Here is a 25,539-nt window from a genome sequence, read left to right as displayed (position 1 = left end):
AGGTGACTTGCCCAGGGGTCACAAGGGTACCGAGGCTGCAGCTCGAACCACAGTTCTGCATTCTCAGACATAGATATGGTAAAAGATAGCATGGCAAAACATAGCTAACAAAGCATGGTAAAACCTAATGTGATAAAGCACGATATGGCGAGGCATATCATGGCAAAAACAGCGCGGCAAACAATATTACAAAGCATGGTTAATGTAGTATGACATGACTTGGCAAAATGGTAAGGCAAGCATGCATGACACAACTTGGCATGGAAGACATGGAGTGGCAAACGTGTGGCGAACATGGCATGAGAGATTGTAGCGTGGCAGACACAGAATGGTAAATATGGCGTATAGCAGGGATCTCAAAGTCCCTCCTTGAGGGCCGCAATCCAGTCGGGTTTTCTTGATTTCTGCAATGAATATGCATGAGATCTATGTCCATGCACTGCTTTCATTGTATGTTAATAAATCTCATACATATTCATTGGGGAAATCCTGAAAACCCGACTGGATTGCGGCCTTCAAGGAGAGACTTTGAGGTCCCTGGCGTATAGTACAGTAGAGTAGGACAGGGGTGGTGAACAGTATGACATAATGAGGTAGAACATTGTATGGCAAAACATGGCACGGTCAGGCATAGGACGAAGCTCATCAGTGTTTGACTTAAGACAGTGGAGCGTTTGGGGGCCCTTTGTCGGAGGGCCTGGGGGATTTGGATTGGAGCACTCTCACAGAGGATCAGGGGAAGAGATAAGGTTTTGTAGCCTTCCTGAAGTTCACTTTAGACCAGACATGGGCAACTCCGGTCCTCGAGGGCCAGAATCCAATCGGGTTTTCAGGATTTCCCCAATGAATATGCATTGAAAGCAGTGCATGCAAATAGATCTCATGCATATTCATTGGGGAAATCCTGAAAACCCGATTGAATTCTGGCCCTCGAGGACTGAAGTTGCCCATGTCTGCTTTAGACTGAACAAGCAGAATGTGCATGAGCCAGTTGCGTAGCAAAGGGGGGGGGGGGGTCCACTCCCGGTAACACCCCCCCCCCCCCCCCACTACTGCGTGCACACACCTTCTCTTCTCCTGGACCTTTTTAACGTTCCCAGCGCGAGCAGCAACCCCCAACCTGCGGCTCAGCCCAGCATGCGCTCTTCCTCTGACATCACTTCCTGGACCCACAACTAGGAAGTGGCAACAGAGGAAGAGTCGACACTGGTGCGAGCAGCAGGCTAGGGTTGCCGCTCGCACCGGAAATGTTAAAGAGGTACAGGGGGAAGGGGGAGTGCGCACACTGCAGGAGAATGTGGGGAAGGGGCAGATGGGGAGGGGCAAATAATAGGGCGGCGTAGGGGCGCCACCTCCCCGGGCGCCTCGCACCTTTGCTACATCACCGCTTGAGAACGATAGGGCTTCCACTATGCAATTTGTCTTAACAGTGGTCAATAAAGATGATTGATTTAAAAAAAAAAAAAAAAAAAGTGGTTTGGTACAGAAAATGTCAAGTGCAAATTCCTGTTAATGGGTTGAGGGACCTTTACTTTTTTTTTTTAGGGTTTGTTTTTTTTTCTTCCTAATGCCATGCTAAATGATGGGTTATCCAGACTTACCTCACGGTTAACTCACTCAGCTGCTGCCTTAGTGTCGGGACAAAGATGGATTGGCAGAATGACCCTGCCCTCCATAAGACCCACATTCCTGGGCAAGGAGAGAAGCATGATAATCAGGAAATGATGGTTGTTAGTTACAGAAAATGCATTATTGTGGAAGCCAGGAGGAAAGTGCTTATGGGAGGAAATGATTGGATTAAGGGGAATGAGAGACTACGGACAGGTCATTCCAACAGAGTCAATTGCTGTGATTTATAAGAGCGAGGCTAGGCCGATATCTTGCCCCCCTACTGACAGGACTCATTTTACCAACGGTTTTAAATCAATACCTGAGAGTAACTACAGAAACAAAGTATCGTGAAGATGTTTACTGGGTAATGAATATGTCCATAAACATTGGAAGAATGAAACTTTTTAAGAGATGTGCTCTTTGCACTTTGACCGATGGACATTTTTTGGGTTTAGATACTCATAAGGGTTCTATCGATCAAAACATTTCTTCTACAAAATAGTTTTGATAAGCTACAATTAAACCTGGCCATGGAGAAATTTAGGGATATAAGACATTACGGACTGAAGGAGCAGCCTGATGATTAGTACGGTGGATTCAGTTCCCACTGCAGTTCCTTATGACCCTGGGCAAGTCACTTAACTCTCAATTGCCCCAGGTACAAAAACGTTACCTAACTTACCTTTTATCTCCTCTCCCTCGTTTCACGTTCGTCAGTCTGTCTATGCTCCTGTTTTCTTGCATTATTTTTATTTTCATTTATTGTAACTTTCGATATGATATATTTTTCATTTTTCATTATTTTCTTTTGAATTTCATTTCGTTGTAAACCATTTAGATACCTGACCGATAAACGGTATATCAAAAATAAAGAAAACTTGAAACTTGATTGTGACCTCACTAGGAACGGGGAAAGTACTTGCCTATAACATATGTAAACTGCTTTGCTTGTACTACAGAAAAGTGGTATATCAACTCCATGACCCCTTTACCCTTCTAGCTACTGAATAGTTAATTCACATGCCCAGGTAACAATGAAAAAGTATGTGTGCAGATTAGCGGTATTTTACAAAGAGGTGCTAAAACGTTCTCAGCCCAACTAACTTTCTATATTCTGAGGGTTATTTTTCCACTGTAGTTGGAAAGAGTGTTATTTTATTTTGCAAAGTAACAATTTGCAGAATCATAATGCTATGTTTTGACATTGCTTCGCACCATTGATTGAACCATGTCAACGAAAAGTGTGGAATTTTCAAGTGTGGAACTTTGAGCCGTCATGAAGTTCCTATTCCTGCAGAAGAAAACGGCCAAAGGAAATCAATGAATGTATGATGCAAACATTGAATGACAAATGCCCATCATTCTCCACAGGGAAGAGGTGGTGTGAGACTGAAGATTCAGCAAGGTCTGGGAGGCCTCAAACTGTTAATTCCTGAAATTGTTGACTATGTCCATGACCTGATTTTGGCAGGTCGGCAAATATCGGCTCAAAAAAATTGCTGCGACATTACAGATATCCAGGGAATGTGTTGAGTGTACAAGAGGCCACTGAAAAGTTCTCAAACCAACCAAGAAAAGAATGATGTAGAGCCACGAAACTTATGAGTTATTGCACACTTTTCTTGACACTTTTCATTTAGTTTCATATCATTGAAACCAAAAATGTCAAAAAAAGTGTGGAATAACTTGTAAGTTCCATGGCTCCATATCATTCTCTTCTTGGATGGGCTGAGAATTTTTCAGCGGCCTCTGGTATAACCCATGAGCAGTTGGGTATGCAGAAGCTGTCATCCAAGTGGGTGCCCAAATATTTGAATGCTGATGAGAAACAACATCAAGTGGACACTTCCAAGTTGATTTTGTAGCATTTTCAGTGATCTGGTGCCAACTTTTTGGAACACCTAGTTGCTGTTGATGAAACATGGTTACACCGCTACGATCCTGAGACAAAACAACAGTCCATGCAATGGCGGCACTTAGGTTCTTCAAGGTCAAGACATTCAAAACCCAAAAGTCAGCAGGAAAATTCATGGCCACAGTGTTTTGGGTTCAGAAAGGCGTTGTAATGACTGACTATCTTCCAAGGGGCCAAACAGTTAATGCAGTATACCATTATAACTTGTTGTGCCGATTAAAAGAAGCATTGAAAGAAAAAAAGGAGATGGAAGCTGTGGAAAAGAGTTCTCTTGTGGCAAGACAATACACCTGTTCACAAGGCTAGTAAAATGATGGATGTTTTGACACAATTGGGGTTTCGGTGCATAGACCATCCACCCTACTCACCAGATCTTTCTCCATCTGACTAATTTCTGTTTCCAAAACTTAAAAGAATTTGAAAGAGTAACAATTTTTGAGCGATTCGGTGGTAATTGCAGCAGCGGAGTAGTATTTCAGTGACCAGACAGTCAGAGTATTTTTTTGAAAGGGTTACAGAAACTTCAGACCTGATGTTCCAAGTGTGTTGAACTGAGAGGTAAATATGTGGATTAACTTGTAAAGTGTCATGGCTCCACATCATCCCCGTTTGATTGGGCTGAGAACTTTTCAGCACGATGCCTATTTGTGAAGACCAAGTAGGCATCTATGCCTAGCCTATTTTATAAAGACACACGGGTACTTATCAGTTCTTATATAATAGCGCTATATTGTCAAAGAGGTAGAAATTGCACAATTGTCTACATAAATGCACTCCAATTCAAGCTGATTAGCTGGATAACTGATTCCTGGCATCCACACTAATTAGAGAAAGATTGAATATTCATGAATTCTGCTAGTAAGTTGGTCTATAACAAAAGCATTTTCTATTTCTGATTGTCATAAAAATGTAATTATTGCTAGACTTATTAAAGCAATCACAATTAATTATTAATGATTCAATTTACTTGTAAATTATAAGGAAAAAATTGAATTATTAGGGGTGCTCGTAGAAAAGATAACATTCCAATTTGGGAGAGCATTAAAGTGTCATAACATCATCAAAATTCACCCCTTCCTCTCTGAGCACCCTACCCTTGTCCACACTTTTCGTAACCTCACGCTTAGATTACTCACTCCTGAGGAAGATGTGTTAATCGAAGCACAGACTGTGTTGGGTCCCTGCTCTTCAAAAGGTGGATTTTTATTACGCAAAAATTTATTAACTGGATAAAGTGCCTGCATTTTGTACATCTGCTCTGCAATTTCTTCTTGTTCTGTGTACCCCTTTTCCTTAAATCACTTCACTGGTTCCCTATCCACCTTCGCATACAGTTCAAGCTTCTATTGCTGACCTATAAGTATGTTCATTCTGCTGCCCTCAATATCTCTCCTCGCTTCTCTCTCCTTATACACCTCCCAGAGAACTCCATTCCTCAGATAAGTCACTCTTAACGTCACCGTTCTCCTCCACTGCCAATTCCAGACTTCGTTCATTTCATCTAGCTGCCCCCATGCCTGGAATAAATTACCCGAGTTTGTCCGCCAAGCCCATTCCCTTGTTTAAAAACAGACTGAAAACCCACCTTTTTTGATGTAGCCTTCAATCCATAACCCCAATCCATACTCCCCACTGCTCATCAACCCAGCCAGCAGATTAACCGTTCCCCTTAACTGTATCCATGACATCCTGTTTGTCTATCTTGTCTGTTTAGATTGTAAGCTCATTTGAGCAGGGACTGTCTTCTTTGTGACTCTGTACAGTACTGTGTACATCTGGTAGTGCTATAGAAATAATTAATAGTAACAGTAGTAGTAATATTCATCAGCCCTCTTTCTACATCTGTGCAAAATGCTTATGCTGTGCTATCATTGTGTTAATATTGGTATTAGATATGTGGTATATTTACCAAGGGGAGAATTTTCAAAAGTTTTTAAGCTTGGAAGGCCATATTCTATAAATGGTGCCCTAATTGCAGCCACTTAACGATGTCTAAGTTCGGGATCCGCACCTGCCTTTTATTTTTTTTAATTGGTTTAATTGGTGTGATAATTGACCATGCTGGTTTTCAGCGAATCAAAAAAAAAAAAAAGAAGAAGAATATATTAATTAAAAATTTAAGTCTTCAGAGCCAAACTTTTAGGACCCCTAGCGACACCAATGTGGAGGCGCCCTCCCATGCCTAAGGATGCCTAACGATGCCTATCTCAAACAGTAGGCATGGTAATGGACAGAGAATAGGTATGGTTGAGATATGTCCCATATAGCGTCTGACATAGGCGCCGCCAAATTAGGCAAATGAAAAGCTGACCCAGTGGCGCGGCATCTATGTCTAAGATGCCTCTCAATGCCTAAGTTTGCTTAGGCGCTGCTAAGCGTGATTCTGTAAACAGCACCTAGCGGTTGATTGATAACTGCGCAGTGCGGCACCTACAATGTAGGTGCTGCGTGGCACCATTTAAAGAATCTGGCCCAGAGTTCCTCAGTTAAACCATTGATCATGAATGCGCCCCCATTCTAAACCATCTAAATTTAACAACTTAAAAAGGCCCCTGGACTGCGTGAGTCAACTGGCTATCTCCCACGGTCAGCAGCTAACCTGGAAATTCTATGCTGGCGCCGTAGCCCACAACTGGCATTAAATATCCGGGTCAAAGATCACCACCACGGACTTAGCCAGCCAAGCTGACAATCAGAGGCTGGCACAGCCGGCTATCTCCTGCTGAATATCGGAGCATAGCCAGCAGGTGTTGCGGGTGCCTTGAGTACATGAATGCACTAAAAAGTGCAGTTGCATGTATAGGCATACTAAGTGTACCTAGAGGGTAGGCATGTTTGGTGTGTGGTGGTTGGATGTCTTGGGGATGTATGGTGTGTTAGATTGTTATTTGTTTTCTAGAGAATTAATTTTGGATGTTTGTAGGGTGCATGGGGGTTGCTAATCAGTTCTATAACATGTTAATGCAGTTTCTTGCTATTTCTCAGCCAAATAAGGGGGAGCCCCCCCTACTGTGTTGAGCGGGGATTACCTGGTGGCGTCATGCACTGTCTCTCCTCCCCGGCAATTGGATTGTCTGCGTTTTTGCCATTGTACACTTTGCGTTGACGTTATTTCCAATAAAAATTAATAAAAAAAAGAGAATATGGGTATGTCTCCCAGGTACATGTGTAGGGGGCATAAAAACAGACACCAAAATATGGGTGCCAATTTTGTAACGGTAATTGCAAATGTAATTGCCATTATAGATGCAAGTTGATGTGTGTGCAATGGTGTAGCGCGGGAGGAGGGCGCCTGGGAGGGTGGTGTCTGACATTGCCGCACCGTGCACCTCCCACTTTTCCCTGCCGCTTTGGCTCCTCCCCCAGGGTTTCTCTTGAAATGTCTGCTGGCACAATCGGCCTCTTCCACCTGCTCCTCTTTTATCGCATGCTTCAAAAGACTAGAAGAATGTGTTATTAGAATAATTGAGTATTTGTTTCTTTTCTCCTGAGTGCGGTTGACACATTCATCTGACGTCATGATGTCTTATTGTAGCTCCAGATCAACCTCCTGAAAATGTAATTGTGGTCGCCACGTCGTGCCAGAGTATTAATATCACCTGGAGGGAGCCTGCAGTTCTTGCTGGACCAACAACTTATCTTATAAATGTTTCCTCGGTAAGAAACTTTGAAATTTTTTTTTTTTTCTGCACTTACACAGTATTTGCCTCTGAAAAAGGAAGATGCCTACTGCAGAATAAAATAGGGTTTCTATACAGTGTGTTGCAATATATCTTCCTATAGGATTACTTGTTGATGCTGGTGAAGGGTTGAGGGAGTGACTGGGCAAAAAGGTAGTCACTAGTGTCACTTTTGTTAGTTAATCATTTTTTCATATATCAAAGTGATTAAAATATTAGATATGCTTACAGAACCCCACATTAGTATACATTTGAGTTTTAAAACTAATAAAAAAAAGACTTTGAAAATAAAAAAATTGGAATGATGCCTGGTTATGACCAGAAGCCATAAATTGCAAGCAGTCTGCCTATCGATCGTCTTCTATTAGTAGCATTTCTCCCAGAGTTCAAATCTGTCTCCATTGAGTTGTCTGGTGTCAATGATCAGTTATCCACTGGGACATCTGTGTCCTGGATTCCATATACTTTTATGATTTGTTGTCATCATACCCATTCGAGCCCTTGAGGTCTCCCATCAAATTTCTGAAGATCCTTACAAGTAGCTTTGCAGGAAATAATTACGCAAAGGTCCTGCATTATCAGAATGCTATTTATGAAAGTTAAATAACTGGATAAATACATACATTGTACTGATAAATTGGACTGGCAGTACAGGGAGTATTTCTCCACCTCTGCAGCTAGCTTATTCAGCTAAGTAGAATATTACAATGTGACATGTTTAGGATAATGCAGTAGACATATATATACCGACTTCAGACGTACCTCTGTCACTTATGAAATTGTAAATGTCATCCACGTATCACCCGTATGATATATGGAATAGGTGAAAAATGGACCTCACCTTGACAGTCATCTCAGGAAATGAATGTCAGTGTAGTGCATGTGAAACTCTAGGTGAGGTTAACTCTCAGTGGGGAACTGAGAAACACATCTGTCAAAGGAAAAAAATATGCTTCATGTTAATCTACTTCAGCAGCTGCATTTAATATAAGCCACCCAGTGGGAAAACGACTGTAAAGACCGCAGCTACCTAACTTGCTCTCAGTATTACATGCTGCAGAAAGAACAATACAATACAATTAATATAATTCGGGTCTTATATTACATTACATTAGAGATTTCTATTCTTCCATTGCCTTGCGATTCAAGGCGGATTACAAAAGAATGACAAAAAAACGTATTACAAGAAGAAGATATCTGGTAATTTCTAGTGGAGATAAAGAGTAGATGAGGTTGCTTTGGGGAATCAGGAAGGTATTGGGAAGTGCAAATGCAACTCAACGCGGATTACATGTTTAAGAAGCCGGAAAATCCAAATTAGCATACCTGGCCTAATCTAGTATATAGTGAGAATCTCCTAACATAGATATTCCTCGAAGAAAACAGATTTTACTATTTTTCTAAAGGTCAAGTAATTTGGTATCTGCCCAATTTCCAGTGGAAGGGAATTCCAAACAATAATTGATTGAAACACAAATGAAAAATCATTCCCCAAACAATATTGGGATAGATACAAAGTGCTTGATTCACCACCATTTTCCTTCTGAAAGATATTTGTTGGCTTCAGTTAATTAAATAAATCAGATCTGTTGCTGGCATCCTTTCACCAAAACAATATGATAAATGTCGCAAAAAAAGTGAACAGTACTGCTACAGTTTCAATAAAGGGAGTTTCAAATGAATGGAGGAAAAAGCCTCAGACTGGAACCCTTCCACCACCACAATGGTGGTCCAAGGTGGTTGGGCGAACACCTCACTGGCAAAAAACCTCCAATCTTGCTCCCACAATATGTAAACTTAAAGCAGGGCTGTTTCGTGCAAAAAGATAGAGGAAATGTCCACTTATCTTCTCAGTTGATCGGTACACTGACGGTGGCCAGCGTTTCACATATCTGCTGCCTCGGGGTGTAAAATGAGATGCGGTTCAGCGTCCTGTTTAAAGTTCGATCGGATCGTTTTACACCCTGAGGCAGCAGATATGTGAAACACTGGCCACCGTCGGTGTACCGATCAACTGAGAAGATAAGTGGACATTTCCTCTATCTTTTTGCACGAAACAGCCCTGCTTTAAGTTTACATATTGTGGGAGCAAGATTGGAGGTTTTTTGCCGGTGAGGTGTTCGCCCAACCACCTTGGACCACCATTGTGGTGGTGGAAGGGTTCCAGTCTGAGGCTTTTTCCTCCATTCATTTGAAACTCCCTTTATTGAAACTGTAGCAGTACTGTTCACTTTTTTTGCGACATTTATCATATTGTTTTGGTGAAAGTGTATATTCTAACATTATTGATTTTCACACATCCGAGTTGTTTTTGCTGGCATCCTTTAAAACAGACACCTAAGTAATAAGAACATAAGAATTGCCATACTGGGACAGACTGAAGGTCCATCAAGCCCAGTATCCTGTTTCCATTAGTGGCTAATCTAGGTCATAAGTACCTGAGAGAAACCCAAATAGTAGCAGCATTCCAAAGCTGAGATTGTGATGTCACAATGCCTCATTCCACCAATGCCTAAGAGCCAACCTCATCAGTGATGTCACAGTGGCTTGGATTGTCCTATACTTAAGAATTGCCATACTGGGACAGCCTGAAGGTCCATCAAGCCCATTATCCTGTTTCCAACAGTGGCCAACCCAGGTCCCAAGTACCTAGCTAGATCCCAAGTAGTAAAACAGATTTTATGCAGCTTATCCTAGGAATAAGCAGTGGATTTCCCCAAGCCTTCAGATGGACACCACGGTGGACTTTTTGTACACAGGAAGTTGTGTCAGGGGAGGAAAGGTCTCTGATGATGCACAAAACTGCCTATGAGAGTCCCTGCTGGAGCGGATTACTAAAACTAGTAAGGAGGGTTATGGAGAGAGGATAGAAGAGAAGAGTGGACAGCGCAAAGGTAGTCTAGGGGAAGAGAAAATGCTGATGTGCAGAGGACTCTGAGAAGGGAGGACCCTGAAGACAGTAGCTATGTAAAACTAATGCTTGTATAGTGCATTCATGCATATAGCGTACTGAGGGTTTCATGGCTTGTAAAAAAAAAAAAAAGCATTTAATGAATATATTATATGCACAAAAATATGGTAAGTAGCTAACTAGGCAATAAAAATCAGTAAATTGGTATTAGCAAGCATTATTTAGGATTTAATGCATGAATCTGCCCTATGCCCTATTCAATAATTTGCTCACCTAAATTTCCTAGTATGAAACCCTGAAGGATGTGATGGCCACGAGAGGAGCATTGGTAGGTCAGTGGCATCCCCAGACACCAGGCGCGATGTTATAGAATATCTGTATTTGCATGCCTAACTAGTACAATGTATCTGTGGACCTGCCTGACACCCACAGGGTTTAAAAACTGACTCTCTGTTCTCAGAATTCCTCTATTTGACAAACATCATTGACGTTGATTCTTTTGTCTCGTAATAGGTGGACAGCAATGACTATAACACGGAGTTCATAAGGCTGGCCAACGAGAGTCGGATCTTGGACGTGTTTGATTTAAAACCGTTTACCAGGTATTCGGTAGTGGTTGTCGCCTTTACCGGAGATAAAGACGCGGCCCACGTCGAAGGCAAGCCTACTCATCCAATCATTGTCACCACCCTTGAAGCGGGTACGTCAGTCTATTTAGATCTAATGCATTATGGTTTGGAGGTCCACCTAATGAATTGTGTGGCGCAGGGGCTAGAGCTGCGGTTGTGGGTTCAAATCCCACGCTGCTCCTTGTGACGCTGGGCAAGTCACTTAGGGGATCTTTTATGAAGGCGCACTATCCGATTTAGCATGCGCTAAATGCTAACACGCCCATTATATTCTATGGATGCATTAGCATTTAGTGTGCCTTAGTAAAAGATCCCTTGATCCCTCATTGCCCCAGGTACTTTAGATAGAGTATGAGCCCTCCGGGACAAATAGGGAAAAATGCTTGAGTACCTGAATGGAAACCACTTATGTTATAAGTGGTATATAAATACTAAAAACAGACAAATAAAATAAATAAACCATGATATCTGCTCTTAGGCCCTGATTTTATAAATGGCATCTAACTCCTAGGTGCCGTTTGGCGCGGATCTCAATCAACCGCTAGGCGCCATTTATAGAATCGTGCCTAGCGACATCCAACTGTTCTTAGGCACTGGTAGGCGTTGAATCCTTAGATGCATTGCCGTTTAGGCCAGAATTTTCTTGGCCTGAGTGAGAGCGCCTAACCCCTCCTTTAACTAAGTCGCGGTAGAGGTTTCTACCGCAGCCCGAGTGCTAAATGCTCCAATGCTGCTCTGACGCTCATAGAATTCTACGAGCGTCGGAGCAGCATGGGAACCACATAGCACTCCGGGCCTCGGTAGAAACCCCTACTGCAGCATGGGGGTAAGGTAAATCAATCCACGCCCAAACACTACCCCAAATCTGCCTCTAACCATGCCTACTGCCATGTAGTCACCGGTAGGCACTTGGGTATAATGCCTACCTTGAGGTGGTAGGTGTCTACCGAGTTAAGCACCTATCAGAAAATAAATTTTTCTTAATCAGTTTTTAATTGTTTTATTTTTTTAATGGCGCTTTCAATTACCAGTGCTGATTAAGCCAATTAAAAAAAAAAAAAATGTATCCCCCTTTTATAAAACCATACCATGGATTTTAGAACCGGTCACTGCAGTAACAGCTCTGACACTCATATGAGTGTGGGAGCCGTTACCACCAAGGCCAGCGCTAAAAACCACGCTACGGTTTGGTAAAACTGGGGTGGATAAGTTAGGTGCCTGGATAGGCGCCTAGTTTGGCACACCTAGCCAAATCTCTAGTGCCATTTAAGGAATCAGGGTCATAGTATAAAAAATTATTTATATACCCTAATGGTTTGCATTGAATAGTGATCAGGTACTCTACTCTTTTCCCTATCTATCTTGGGGCAAAGGAAGGTTAAGTGATTTGCCCAGGGTCACAAGGAGCGGTGCTGAGATCAAACCCACAACCTCAGGGGGCTGGGGCGGCAGCTCTAACCACTAGGCCACTCCTCCAGATATTCTCATTTTTATCCTCAGTGTTTTTCTTATATGAATATAGTCTGTTGACTTTCTCCTAATAATCTTTCAGGAATATGCACTGATACTTAAAAACAACCAATTTAAGGTTTGTTCTTTTCATTTACTTTATTTAAAAGGAGAAAACCCAGAAAAGAAAAGTTAAAAACAAACAAATGAAAAGCAAAAGCATAGTTTCATAAAATGTTTAGTCTGACCCACTACGAAAGCAAATGAACTCCCCTCCTGCCTCCGTCCTCTTACCCCCTATGCATTGTGCTCTGTGAAGACACTTCTTGGGGGGGGGCACTCTTGCCCCACAGACGCAGTAATACAAAACGACAAGCTGATGTAATTTGGGGGGAGGAGCCAGCAAGCTAAAAACCGTGAATAATCGAAACCGCGAATGCTGAAACCGCGAATAATATGGTGGGAGACCTGGCCTGTGCCTGAAGTAGAGGCAAAACACGGTGAAGGAAGTGCTGGGAATCGGCGATTTTTCTCTGTAAACGCTTGGAATCAGCGATTTCTCTATGCAAGCTGATGTCATTTGGGGGAGGGGGAGGAGGAGCCAGCAAGCTAAAAATTGCAAATAATTGAAAAAGGGATTGCTGAAATCGCGAATACGGAGGAAGAAGTGTAATGAAAAATCTTGCACTGTAAAGTATGACTCATTTAACCTGTAAACTGTTTATTACGGATTGTAAATCCCTAGTATGTGTCGAGTTAGGATTAAAAAAAAGTGTACTGCAGCTAGGGCAAATTGTGTATGTTGACCTGTAACCCGTCCTGGGTTCTTTAGGGAGGGACAGGATAGAAAACAAAAACGAATTAAATAAATACATTTAGGAACTTTTCCGCATCCCCTTGTAGCTGGCTGCACGCGCGCACAAACCGGCAGTAGGATAGGATTGAACTGTGCCGCTACTCTCGTTAATTACTTATTTCTTTTTTCTTCTTAGTTGCTATTCTCGGACCCCCTTACTTACTCCCCTCTTTTACAAAGATGCGCTATGCTTTATAACGCGCGCAAAATGTTAGCACACGCTACACATGCACTAAACACGTGCATGTTATCCTATGGCCGCGTTACCGCCTTTGTAAAAGAGGGCCTAAATGTTAAGAGATTTGCACTGGGTTTTACTAAACCGCGGAAGAGCTCCTTAACCGCGGGCGGCCGAGGCAAACGCTCTGACCCTCGGAATTGAATGAACCTCGGAGCATTTACCTCACCAGCCCCACGGTAAGAAGCTCTTCCATGGTATAGTAAAAGGAGCCCTTGTTATCCTTCATATTATTTATTTGGTATTTTTCTGGTTCTATGTCAAGTTGATTGCATTCGCTTGATTGTCAATAATTCATAAGATTAATTAAAAAAAATAAATAATACAAGCGACAATTATTATCAAAATTTTGCATGCCCTCCTCTGCTTTGCTACAGGATAAGGCCGCTCACCTGCTTTCAGCTCTGTATCTGTACTTATTACCTGCCTGATGGATATCGGCTTAGGGCCTCTTCTATCAAACCGCGCTAGAGTTCCTATGAGCAGCGGGCGCAGCGCGGGCCATTCAGTGCGGCTCTCTGCGCTAAAAACTGCTAGCGCAATTTGATAGAAGAGGTCCTGAGTTTGACGTGTTAGGAATTGTTTATCATGTTGCAAAAATATTTGTTGTACAGTCATAGCTTTGATTTTTCTAGTGCCCTCGGATCCCCCGAAGAACTTAACCTATCAGAAGATTCCAAATGAAGTCACAAAGTTCCAGGTGACATTCGTGCCTCCGTCGGAACCCAACGGGCAAATCCAAGTCTATCAAGCTGTGGTTTACAGAGAGGATGACCTGACCATCTCCCAGATTCACAACCTGAGTATAACTAAAACATCAAACAGCTCGATAACTGCTCTGATAGAGGGGCTTAAAGGAGGAAACACCTATAATATAAGTGTAAGGGGGTTAAGAATTAATGCGACTTTGTTGCTTTTAGTAAGATGTCATGATATGTCTGCAGGATTTTAAGAAGACAGATTAATAAAGCTGCTAATTGGCTTGAACAACCTATTATTGGCTATAATTAGTGCTAACTCGTACTAATTGGCAATTGTGTCTGTAACTGTCCTTAATCACTTGGGGCTAGATTCACTAAGGGCACGGATCGGATCGGATCCGTGTCCGGGGGGGATGATTCATGAATCACCTCATGCAAATGAGGACGATCGGAATCACGCCCCCAACTGCCTGCCCGGATCGCTCTAGAGCAGTGGTCTCCAACTCAAACCCTTTGTAGGGCTACCTTTTGGATTTGTAGGTACTTGGATGGCCTCAGGAAAAAATAGTTAATGTCTTATTAAAGAAATGACAATTTTGCAGGAGGTAAAACTGTTTATAGTTTATAAATCTTAATAATATTGTCACTTATAGCTAAAGAGACATATGATGAAGAAACTGTTTTATTTTACTTTTGTGATTATGATAAACATACCGAGGGCCTCAAAATAGTACCTGGCGGGCCACGAGTTTGAGACCACTGAGTTAAGGGGAACGGTTAATCTGCTGGATGGGTTGGAGGGCAGAGGGGAGAACAGGACAATCAAGCCATTGTGACATCACTGATGATGTTAACTCTTATTGGTGGAATGAGGCATTATGACATCACAATCTCAGCTCTGCTTCCCAAAGAAAAATTGGATGTCATGGTTACAGTTAAGCCAGTGGTCTCCAACTCAAACCCTTTGCAGGGCCAGATTTTGGATTTGTAGGTACTTGGAGGGCCTCAGAAAAAAATATTTAATGTCTTATTAAAGAAATGACAATTTTGCATGAGGTAAAACTCTTTATAGTTTACTAGTCTTTAAGCCCGTTACATTAACGGGTGCTAGAATAGATGTGTGTGTCTGTCTTTCTTTCTTTCTCTCTCTCCCCTTGGCCGCTGTCTGTCTGTCTATGTTTATTTGTTTTTCTCTCCTTGGACACTGGCTGTCTCTCCTGAATGTCTTCCTTTCTGTCTGTCTCACTGGCCCCCTGTGTGTCATTCTTTGTGTCTGTGTCCTTGTGTCATTCCCCCCCCCCCCCCCCGGAGCAAAGCTGTCTGCCCCCAGCATACCCCTTTCCCTCTCCCTGATCCCCTTGTGTCTTCCCCCTCCCCCCCCGAGCAAAGCTGTCTACCCCCCAGCACACCTCTGCAACAAAAGCATCCCCCTGTACCTGCAGCACTGGCATGACACCCTTCAGCCAATCGTGAGTGCTCAGAGCGCGATAGGGAGCGGGGCCTGCAGCTTCTTCGGCGTCGGTGAGGAAGGAGAGGTTGGCCCAACTCTCCGCAGGGGCTTTGGGGACAGTCTTGTGCGGCTCGAAGCCCTCCTTCCAGCAGCACTCCATACTGCCTTCCTCCCTTCGCCCAGAATAGATTTCTGTATGTCTGGGGGTTTTTTATTTGTCTTTCTCTCCTTGGACGCAGTCTGTCTGTCATTCTTTGTGTCTGTGTCTCTCCCTGGTCCCCTGTCTGTCCGTCTTTCTTTCTGTCTGTCTCCCTGCCCCCCCTGCTTGCCAAAGCAGCTCCCTTTCCCTCTCCCCATGTTCTGCAATGCCTACCTGCTCCGTGGCCCCCTTCTGTTCCTCCCCCACCTGATTGCTATCTGCCTCCAGCACACCCCTCCCCCCAAAGCAGCCTCCTTTCCCTCTCCCCCTGTTCTGCAATGCCTACCTGCTCCATGGCCCCTTTCTGTTCCCCCCCCCCATGATTGCTATCTGCACTGAGCACAACCCTCCCACCAAAACAGCCCCCTTTCTTGCCTGCTCCATGGCCCTTCTTTTTCCTCTTCCCCTCCCTCCAGTCACCACTGCCATTCCTATTTAAAAGGGCCTGCTGAGGTTCGCAGCTGGCTGTAGCGAACCTCGCAGGCCGCTGTTCACCTCAGTAGCATGTTCCCTCTGACGCGATCGTGTCAGAGGGAACGTGCTACCATGTGGAGAGCAGCCTGCGAGGTTCGCTACAGCCGGCCGCGAACCTCAGCAGGCCGTTTTAAATAGGAATGGCAGCGGTGACTGGAGGGAGGGGAAGAACAGGAGCGGTAGCGGTTGTTGCGGGAGGGGGGAGTCGGCGACGTGCAGGCCGCTGTAAACAGGAGCAGCGGCGGCAGCAGGACCATGAGCCCTCCTCCTGCCATCCGCTGCCAGAGCCGCTCCTGTCGCCCGATGCAGCTAACTGGTCAAGGCTGGGGACTCGCACATGCGCACTCCTGCGGCCACAGACCTACAGCGCACGGAACACGCAAATAGGACTGTGCATGCGGGGCTAGCTCTTTATTATATTAGATAAATCTTTCCTTTTGGCTAAATCTTAATAATAATAATATTGTCATTTATAGCTAAAGAGACGTATGATCAAGAAACTGTTTTGTTTTACTTTTGTGATTATGATAAACACACCAAGGGCCTCAAAATAGTACCTGGCAGGCTGCATGTGGCCCCCCCAGGCTGCGAGTTTGAGACCACTGCTATAGCGATCCCAGCGCATGCGCAGACCATCTGTAGATGGCTTGCGCATGCACTGGACCTCCGGGCCCAGCAGAAATTTTTTGTTTCTTTTTTGGAGCCCTTGGTTTTAACCTGCTTAAGCCCGCAGGTTAAAACCATGGGCTTGCACTGCGGGGAAGGGTGGGAGAGTCGGGGCAGGCAGGTGTTCAGGGCAGCGGGAGAGTCGAGTAGCGGGAGAGTTGGGGCTACAGGAGAAAAGACAGCTCCTTCCATTTAGCCAGGGGATGCAGGCCATAGGGGCAGCCAGGAGATCAGGGCAGCAGGAGAGTCAGGGCTGCAGGAGGCATTCGGGGCAGCAGGAGATTGGGGCTGACGGCAGAGAGCAGGGCGGCAGAAGGCAGGGCATCCGGAAAGGGCTTGAGTGACTGGTCCTCAACAGTCGCTTGTTTGTGATCGGCCAGCCCAGTTGGTGATGTAGGGTTTTGGTTAGTGAATCACGTCCCTGCCTACTTTGCATGCCGTTGCCCTTATTTGCATGCGCGGATCGGAGGATGGTCGGCAGAGAGGTAAGTGAATCGGGCCGGAGGGAAATCAGGTCGCAAAGGGGTCGCAAACCGATCGATACACGATCAGTTTGCTTTGTGAATCTAGCCCTTGGAACTGCAAGAGGACGTGGAACTGGGAGGGGCATAGTCAGGCAGTTACATGCATGGGTTATAGGCAACTATCTTTTAAGGCAGCCACTGAACTAGTGTAAGTGCGTGCGCCTACAGTTAATTGTTTATTATCATTTGCCATCTCTTTTAAGATTTACTATGGCACTCTTTTTTGAAAAAAAGCAAATCAAAGGGGTTTGTACAAAAAGGAAAAAAAAATTTAGGTAAAAGTAAGAAAAGGAACTCCATGAAAATAATAGTCTAAGTTAAGATCACACGAGGATTCCATGCAATGACTTTCCCAACCCCCACTCCGGTAATTTCATATGTGATTTTGATAAACGTGGGTTTTAAGATAGGGTTACCAGATTCTCGGGAACAAAAATCCTGACCCATGGTCATGCCTCCAGGTCCACCCTGTTCCACTTGACCATACCCCGTTATGGCCAAGTCCCGCCCCGTTACGTCCCCACCCCCCAGTCCCGCCCTCAGCCCCCACCTCCTCAACCTGTTTGCTCGTTGGGAAGCATGCGCTGGTGTGACGCGATGAGAACACCGCGTTCCATCCGCGCATGCGTAGATGCTGTCCCGACGTCGCTCGTCGCCAGAAGGTTTTCAAAACCCAGACAAAGTGATGGGTTTTGAAAAGCCATCCAGGCGCCCGGATATGGCCCTGAAAAGCAGGACGTGCCCGGGGAAATCCGGATGTCTGGTAACCCTATTATAAGAGCCCAGCGGAAGTTGGAATAGGAGCGCTCATATCAGGGCAGGATTAATTCGTCGAGAGCCCCTAGGCACACAAGTACACTGTGTGCCTAGAGGCCCCCTGCCCTGCCCCACCACCTTGGGGGGGCCACGTTGCCGATTGAGGGGGGGCTCGCGCTGCTAATCGGGGGGTGGGGGTCGTGTTGCCAATCGATGCTGGAGGAGCCCATCACCGTTTGGAAAAACAATGTTGATGCCCTCCTTCATTGGGCCCCTCCTGACCATTTTTGGCCCTAGGCACGTGGCTACTGGGTCTATTGGTTAATCCTGCCCTGGCTCAGATCTCAATGAATGAGGTAGAGAATTCCAAAGAAAGGGGGAAAGGAAAAATAAAAAGCACTGCTATGGAGTATGAGTCTCATTTTGCCTGTGAAGGAAGAGGAAAGATAATTTATCATTGTTCAGCGAGCGAAGGCAGCGGGAGTGGCCATATGAAAGGCCAGCTAGACAGGTTTACTCTCATGAATGACTTTATGTGTTAATTTAAGAATCTTAAATTTGATTGTGCGTGTGATGAATGCCAGTGGAGTTATTTTAATAAAGGCACCGTGTGATCTCTACACAGTGGCACAGTGAGGGTGAGAGGCCACACCCCACATGCTCCTTCCTTGCCCCCGCCTGCACTCTGCTTCCCTTCCTCCATACCTCTGTAGCGTTCCTAGTGCGAGCTGCAACCCACAAGCTGCTGTCGCCCCAGTGTCGGCTCTTCCTCTGACATCACTTCCTATGCGTGGGTCCAGGAAGTGACATCGGAGGAAGAGCCGAAGCTGACATGACTGCAGGTTGAGAGGGGGTTGCTGCTCGATCCAGGAACGTTACAGAGGTACGGGGGAAGGGAGTGATGCGCGCGGCGTTGGGGGAGCGGGAGACGGAGAGGAGGCCTGGTGCCTGCGCCTTCGCCGAGACAGCGCCTCCCCCTTATTACGCCACTGTCTCTACATTTTGCATGGCAGAGAATTTGAGCTGTAATGTTGACCAGAGAGTTCAATGAATACAAATCGTTTTGTCTTTTTCAAGATCTATGCAGTTAATGGAGCTGGAGCAGGACCAAAGATTCCATTGAGAGTGACAATGGATATTAAAGGTACCGATTGGTCAGCCCCTTTCTTTGTGGGCTCAGGCTTTATACTTTAATTCCACGGAGGCTGTAAAGGCTAAGCAGACACCAGCCAACTCTTAACATACAATTTAGAATTTGCAGTAGAAACATCCTTCTTAAAACAAACAAAAACATCTTAAAACGTGTTCAAGGGGCACTAGGTATGGACATCTTGGACATAAGTCCAGTTTATCTGTAAATGAAGTTTCTAGAGGTTCTAGCATAATCTACAGTATATACTGTAGATGCACATGAGCACATTTTCAAAAGATTTTCATTTTCAAAAGATTGGATTTCTTCTGCACCGATAAGAATAGTTGCTCTGAACCTACTTTCATAACCCATAGGGTTACCAGATTTCCAGATTTCCACGGACATGTCCTCCTTTTGAGGACACGACCGGGGGGTCCGGCAGCTTTTCAAAACCCAGCACTTTGTCCGGGTTTTGAAAAGCTTCTGACGTCGGGACGGCCTCCGCGAATACACGGACGCAAAGCGGCGACGTCATGCACATGCGCATGATGTCATCCCAACGCACAAACAGGTCAAGGGGGTGGGGGTGGGATGGGGAGGGATGCGGACGGAACTGGGCGGGCCTGGGGGGCGTGGCCATGGGTCCGGGTTTTCCTTCGGGAAAATCCGGTAACCTTACTCTTCACTGACTTGATTTGTTTCCATTATAGCTGCTTAAATTAGATGTTTTGGAAATGAATCAGGTCTTGCAAAGTTACCAGGCTCGGGTCTTAGGACTTGTCGAGATTGCGTCTGTGGCAGTGATTTATACGGCTGTCAAAATAAAGCAGGCAGAACACATGTTGCTAAGTTGAAAAGTATTGAACTAATTAGCTTCTAGAGGCAGAAAAACTCACCACCTATGTTTCTCAGCTGTCATCTCTTCACTTTTGACGCTCACCTACACAAACTATTGTGAAACGTCAGAAATCTTTTTTCTCTCTGTTTTGATTATAACTTTTTTAGAAAACATGGTAAAGCGTAGTCACCAGGGACTGACCTTCATGTTTTTTGACAAATAAAAGAAAGGATGTGGCAAATATTTTGTTTATCTATTGACGACATTTATTACTTGCACAATCTCAAAATCCTAAGAGAACATCACTATCAACATGCAAAAAAGAAGCAGAATAAATTAAAATCTGTAGCCAGATAACCTTTATTGTCAATAAGCTTGATTGCAGCTGTCAAAATATGCTATGATCAGTTCAGTGGCCATGTCTATTTGAAATGTAGGCCAGCATTATTGCTGGCCTACATTTCAGGCACCTATCGCGGCCCTAGGGACCCGCCTAGGGCTGCCTAAGCTCACCCTAGGCTCGCAAAGATGCCTACAATGTAGGCAGCCTGCCTTGGGATGTTTTTTTTTTAAACGTGTGTCCCGATTGGCTGATTAGACGCCTACCACTGCTTACAATCGGGACGCTGTATAGAATTTGCCTCTTAGGGTTTAAGAGCATGCAATGAGGTTTGCAAAATCTTAGGGCTCCTTTTATCAAGGCGCGCTACGGGGGTTAGCATGTCGGACATTTCATCACGCACTAACCCCCATGATAGCCTAAAATCCTAACGCCTCGTCAATGGAGGGCGTTAGGTACTAGCGAGGCAGATGGTTTAACGTGCGGTATTCCGCACGTTAAACCGCTACCGCGCCTTTGTAAAAGGACCCCTTGGTCTCCACAGTTGCTCTGACCAGTTTCCATTATTTCATTCTTAAGCTGAAAAACGTTCTGGCTGGAGCCGACAGCATTTATCAGTCACGGCGTGAGATATTTTCTCTCTGTTTCCTAATAGCGCCAGCCCAGCCCAGCAAGAAACCAGTACCTGCTTACGACCCCAGTGGAACGTTACTCGTTACCTCTACGACCGTCACTATTAAAATGCCTGTCTGCTACTTTAACGATGATCACGGTCCACTGAAGAATATACAAGTTCTTGTTGCAGAATTAGGAGGTAGGATAAAAGATGACACTTGGACAACACGTGAAGAATGTGTGCTGTAGTCCATTCTGGGCTGTGCTTTCTGATCGTAATAACATAGGACCTTATGAGGGTGGGCTCAAGATATTACAGCCCACCCTCCCACCCTGACTCTCCTCTGATGCTACTGCCTGGTCCCAGCAGGATGCGGTGTCAGGTCAAAAGCGCGCCAGGACAAAGGAGCGCCCAGACAATTGAGCGCAGCGCGCACTGCCGCGCCACTCTAAAATACTGTTTTTAGTGTTATGGGGGCGTTGTGGGGGGTGTGGGGGGTTGTAACCCCCCACATTTTACTGAAAACTTCACTTTTTCCCTGTTTTTAGGGAAAAAGTTCAGTTTACAGTAAAATGTGGAGGGTTACAACCCCCAAAATGCCGGCGCGATGTCTATTAAGTAAACTGGGGGGGTTCTCCAACAAAACCCCCCGTTGGAGCCCCTAAAAACTGTAATTTAGAGCGGCGCGGCGGCGCGCGCTGCACTTAATTGTCGATGCGCGCTTTTGTCTTTCGCGCCGTTGTCTATGAACCACAGGATGCAGCTTCATGGGCCAGCTGCCATGAGGAGGGAGGGCCAGCATCAATTTTAAGCAGTAGCATCAAAGGAGGGAGGTGTCACACACTCCTGTGATGCCAACGCTGGCCCTCCCATCTTGTGGAAGCTGGCCTATGACTAGGGTTGCCAGATTTTACTATAGTAAAATCCAGACCCCCCTAGACCTGCCCCCCAGACCTGCCCAGTTCCACCAATCCCTGCCATGTTATGCTTCAGTCCCGCCCACCAATCCCACCCTAGCCCCACCTCTGGCCCGCCCCCCACTGCCTGCTCTCATCGGGCCGGGTTTTGAAAAGCCATCTGGACCCCCGCACATGTCCACAAAAGGAGGACATGTCCGGGGAAATCCGGCCATTTGATAACCCTACCTATGACGCTGCATCCTGCTGGGACCAGGCAGTAGCATGGGAGGAGGGGCTGGGTGGGGTTTGGATGAGGGCGGGGGCAGGGCATGGATCTTTAAAGCCGCATCTTGCCGAGACTGGGCAGCAGCATCAGCAGAGGGAGGAGGAAGAGGGAAGTGTGGGTAAGTTAACTTACAGGCCGGTGATATCACGGCCCCAGGCGTTTTGACACCTTTTAGCGCTGGGCCTCAGCCTCACCTGGTCCGTAGGTTAAGCTAGCCCTGGCCCTTACTCAGTAATGATTTTTTTAAATAGTTACATGGTTAATGGTAGAGTACTTAGGCCTAGATTCTATAAAAGGCGCCAAAATAAATCTACATGCAGCGCTTTCTGAGGCGGACACTGTTTATAGAATAACAGCTGAAACATGGTATAAATTCAGATACGTCATCTAAACGCAGATCCCTGGTATTGAGTAATACTGCGTGCATCTTTCGTGAATGCCTCTCCCATGGCCACGCCCCCCCCCCCGCCCTTATGAATTGCATACTCTCGGATTAATGCACAGATCTTTATAGAATTGCGCTTAACAAGATACAAGTGCAAATCCAAATTGTTGTCAATCGACATTAATAATTGATAAAAACATAGAAACATAGAAAGATGACGGCAGAAAAGGGCCATAGCCCATCAAGTCTGCCCACTCCACTGACCCACCCCAATAGTCTAGATGCTAGTGACTCGACCTACGTAGGGATCCCACGTAAGTGTCCCATTTTCTCTTAAAGTCGAGCACGCCGGTGGCCTCGACCACCTGCACCGGAAGCTCATTCCAGTGGTCTACCACCCTTTCCGTGAAAAAATACTTCCTGGTGTCACTACTAAATTTCCCCCCTCTAAGTTTAAGCGGATGCCCTCTTGTGGTCGAGGGTCCTTTGGGGAAGAGAATGTCATCTTCCACCTCGACACGTCCCGTGATGAACTTAAATGTCTCAATCATGTCCCCCCTCTCCCTGCGTTCCGCTAGAGTGTAGAGCCGCAGTCTGCTCAGTCTCTCTTCGTACGAGAGACCCTTGAACCCCAAGACCATCCTAGTGGCCATCCGCTGAACCGACTCGACTCTAAGCACGTCTTTCCGGTAATGTGTGCCAGTAATTGGTCACCCAATTACTGGCACAGATTGGCTTCTTAGCCAATTTAATTCCACACACTTCTGTGCATGGAAATTCGCATGCCACTTATAGACTCTGGGGGTACGTCTCTAAAGTACACTAGTAAATGGGCTCAGCACGTGCTGTGATGCTTTCCATGCACTAAGTCCATTTCTAACATGCCCAGGAAATAGGGAAATTTCCAATATTTCACTTTCAGGTACATAAGAACATAAGAATAGCCTTACTGGATCAGACCAATGGTCCATCAAGCCCAGCAGCCCGTTTTCAGGGTGGCCAATCCAGGTCGCTGGCCAAAATCCAAAGAGAAGCAACATTCCGGAACTCCAAAGAGTATCAAGATTCCAGGCAGAATCTCAAAGAATAGCAAGATTCCGGAACCCCAAAGAGTAGCAACATTCCAGAACCCCAAAGAGTATCAAGATTCCAGGCAGAATCTCAAAGAATAGCAAGATTCCGGAACCCCAAAGAGTAGCAACATTCCAGAACCCCAAAGAGTATCAAGATTCCAGGCAGAATCTCAAAGAATAGCAAGATTCCGGAACCCCAAAGAGTAGCAACATTCCAGAACCCCAAAGAGTATCAAGATTCCAGACAGAATCTCAAAGAATAGCAAGATTCCAGAACCCCAAAGAGTAGCAACATTACGTGCTACCGATCCAGGGCAAGCGGTGGCAACCCCATGTCTATCTCAATTTTGATATTACAGTGCCAGTAACCTATGCATTTCTGTACATATGGCAGCTGTAAAGCAATGTGTCTTCAATTCTCATGCAGAAGGCAACGTTCCAAAAGATTTCCTGAGGAAATGGTTATTAAACAGCAACCAAACATCGGCTTGAAAACTTTGCCTATTCAGTAAAAGTATTCAAACTGTAGAGAGTGTGGCACAGTGGTGTAAGTTACAGCCTCAGCACCCTGGACAAGTGTAAGGTGATGCATGTTGGTAACAAAAATCTTGTACACAAATACAGGATGTGTGATGCAGTACTCGGAGAGACCCCCCAGGAAAGAGAATTGGGAGTACTGGTCAACAATCGATGAAGCCGTCTGCGCAATGTGCGGCGGTGGCGAAAAGGGCGAACAGAATGCTTGGAATGATTAAGAAGGGGATCACGAACAGATTAGAGAAGGTTATCATGCCGCTGTACCAGGCCATAGTGCGACCCCACCTGGAATACTGCGTCCAGCACTGGTCACCGTACTTGAAGAAGGACATGGTATTACTCGAAAGGGTCCAGAGAAGAGCGACTAAAATGGTTAAGGGGCTGGAGGAGTTGCCGTACAGCAAGAGATTAGAGAAACTGGACCTCTTCTCCCTTGAAAAGAGGAGACTGAGAGAGGACATGATCGAAACATTCAAGATAATGAAGGGAATAGACTTAGTAGATAAAGACAGATTGTTCACCCTCTCCAAGGTAGGGAGAACGAGAAGGCACTCTCTAAAGTTAAAAGGGGATAGATTCCGTACAAATGTAAGGAATTCTTCACCCAGAGAGTGGTGAAAAACTGGAACGCTCTTCCGGAGTCTGTTATAGGGGAAAACACCCTCCAAGGATTCAAGACAAAGTTAGACGAGTTCCTGCTGAACTGGAACGTACGCAGGTAGGGCTGGTCTCAGTTAAGGCACTGGTCTTTGACCTAGGGGCCACCGTGGGAGCAGACAGCTGGGCACGATGGACCACTGGTCTGACCCAGCAGCGGCAATTCTTATGTCTTATGATCCCCCCCACCCCCCATTGCCCCAGGTACATTAGATAGATTGTGAGCCCACTGGGACAGACAGGGAAAAATGTTTTGAACAGAACCATAAGAGATGTTCAGTTCCTCAGAAATTTCTGTGATAGTCATTCGCCTGTTTGATCGAATCATTTTGCTTACTCTTTCAACATTCTTGTAGGTTTTTGATGTTGAAGGACATCCCAGTCTCTCCTCATCTTCAACCGATTCACAACCATTACGAAATCTCTCGAACCACTTGTAAACTGTCTTCATGGTCACTGCAGCGTCACCACAAACTTAATTTTAACATTCCGTGTGTTTCTTTAGCACGTTTTTTGCAGTTTGAAATAAAAATGTTCACGTAGTTTGCTGTTCATGATTTACAGCACGCTTTAAAACACATCTTCTCTCAACCGTAGCTCACAACCGACTGACCACACCTAGCAATTTGAAACTTGTCACACATTGTTGCTAAGGCTTGACGCACCGCTTCCCGTTGGATGGCGATTGGCAGTAGCATTCACCGTATTTTTTTTTAA

General features: G+C 45.3%; 1 protein-coding gene across 7 annotated transcripts in view; it reads left to right on the top strand.

Moving 5' to 3' along the window:
• PTPRQ (protein tyrosine phosphatase receptor type Q) overlaps positions 1 to 25,539 on the top strand; it is a 294,193-nt gene that overhangs the window by 197,682 nt on the left and 70,972 nt on the right. For all 7 annotated transcript variants that reach the window (XM_033952701.1, XM_033952702.1, XM_033952703.1 and 4 more), the window contains 5 exons: positions 7,062 to 7,183; positions 10,631 to 10,817; positions 13,925 to 14,169; positions 19,137 to 19,203; positions 21,025 to 21,183. In XM_033952701.1, coding sequence (XP_033808592.1) covers positions 7,062 to 7,183; positions 10,631 to 10,817; positions 13,925 to 14,169; positions 19,137 to 19,203; positions 21,025 to 21,183 — 780 coding nt within the window. The remainder of the gene's footprint in view (positions 1 to 7,061; positions 7,184 to 10,630; positions 10,818 to 13,924; positions 14,170 to 19,136; positions 19,204 to 21,024; positions 21,184 to 25,539) is intronic.

The sequence above is a fragment of the Geotrypetes seraphini genome, chromosome 7, assembly GCF_902459505.1.
Source record: "Geotrypetes seraphini chromosome 7, aGeoSer1.1, whole genome shotgun sequence".
Taxonomy (NCBI): Eukaryota; Metazoa; Chordata; class Amphibia; order Gymnophiona; family Dermophiidae; genus Geotrypetes; species Geotrypetes seraphini.
This window is presented reverse-complemented; position numbering and strand designations above follow the sequence as displayed.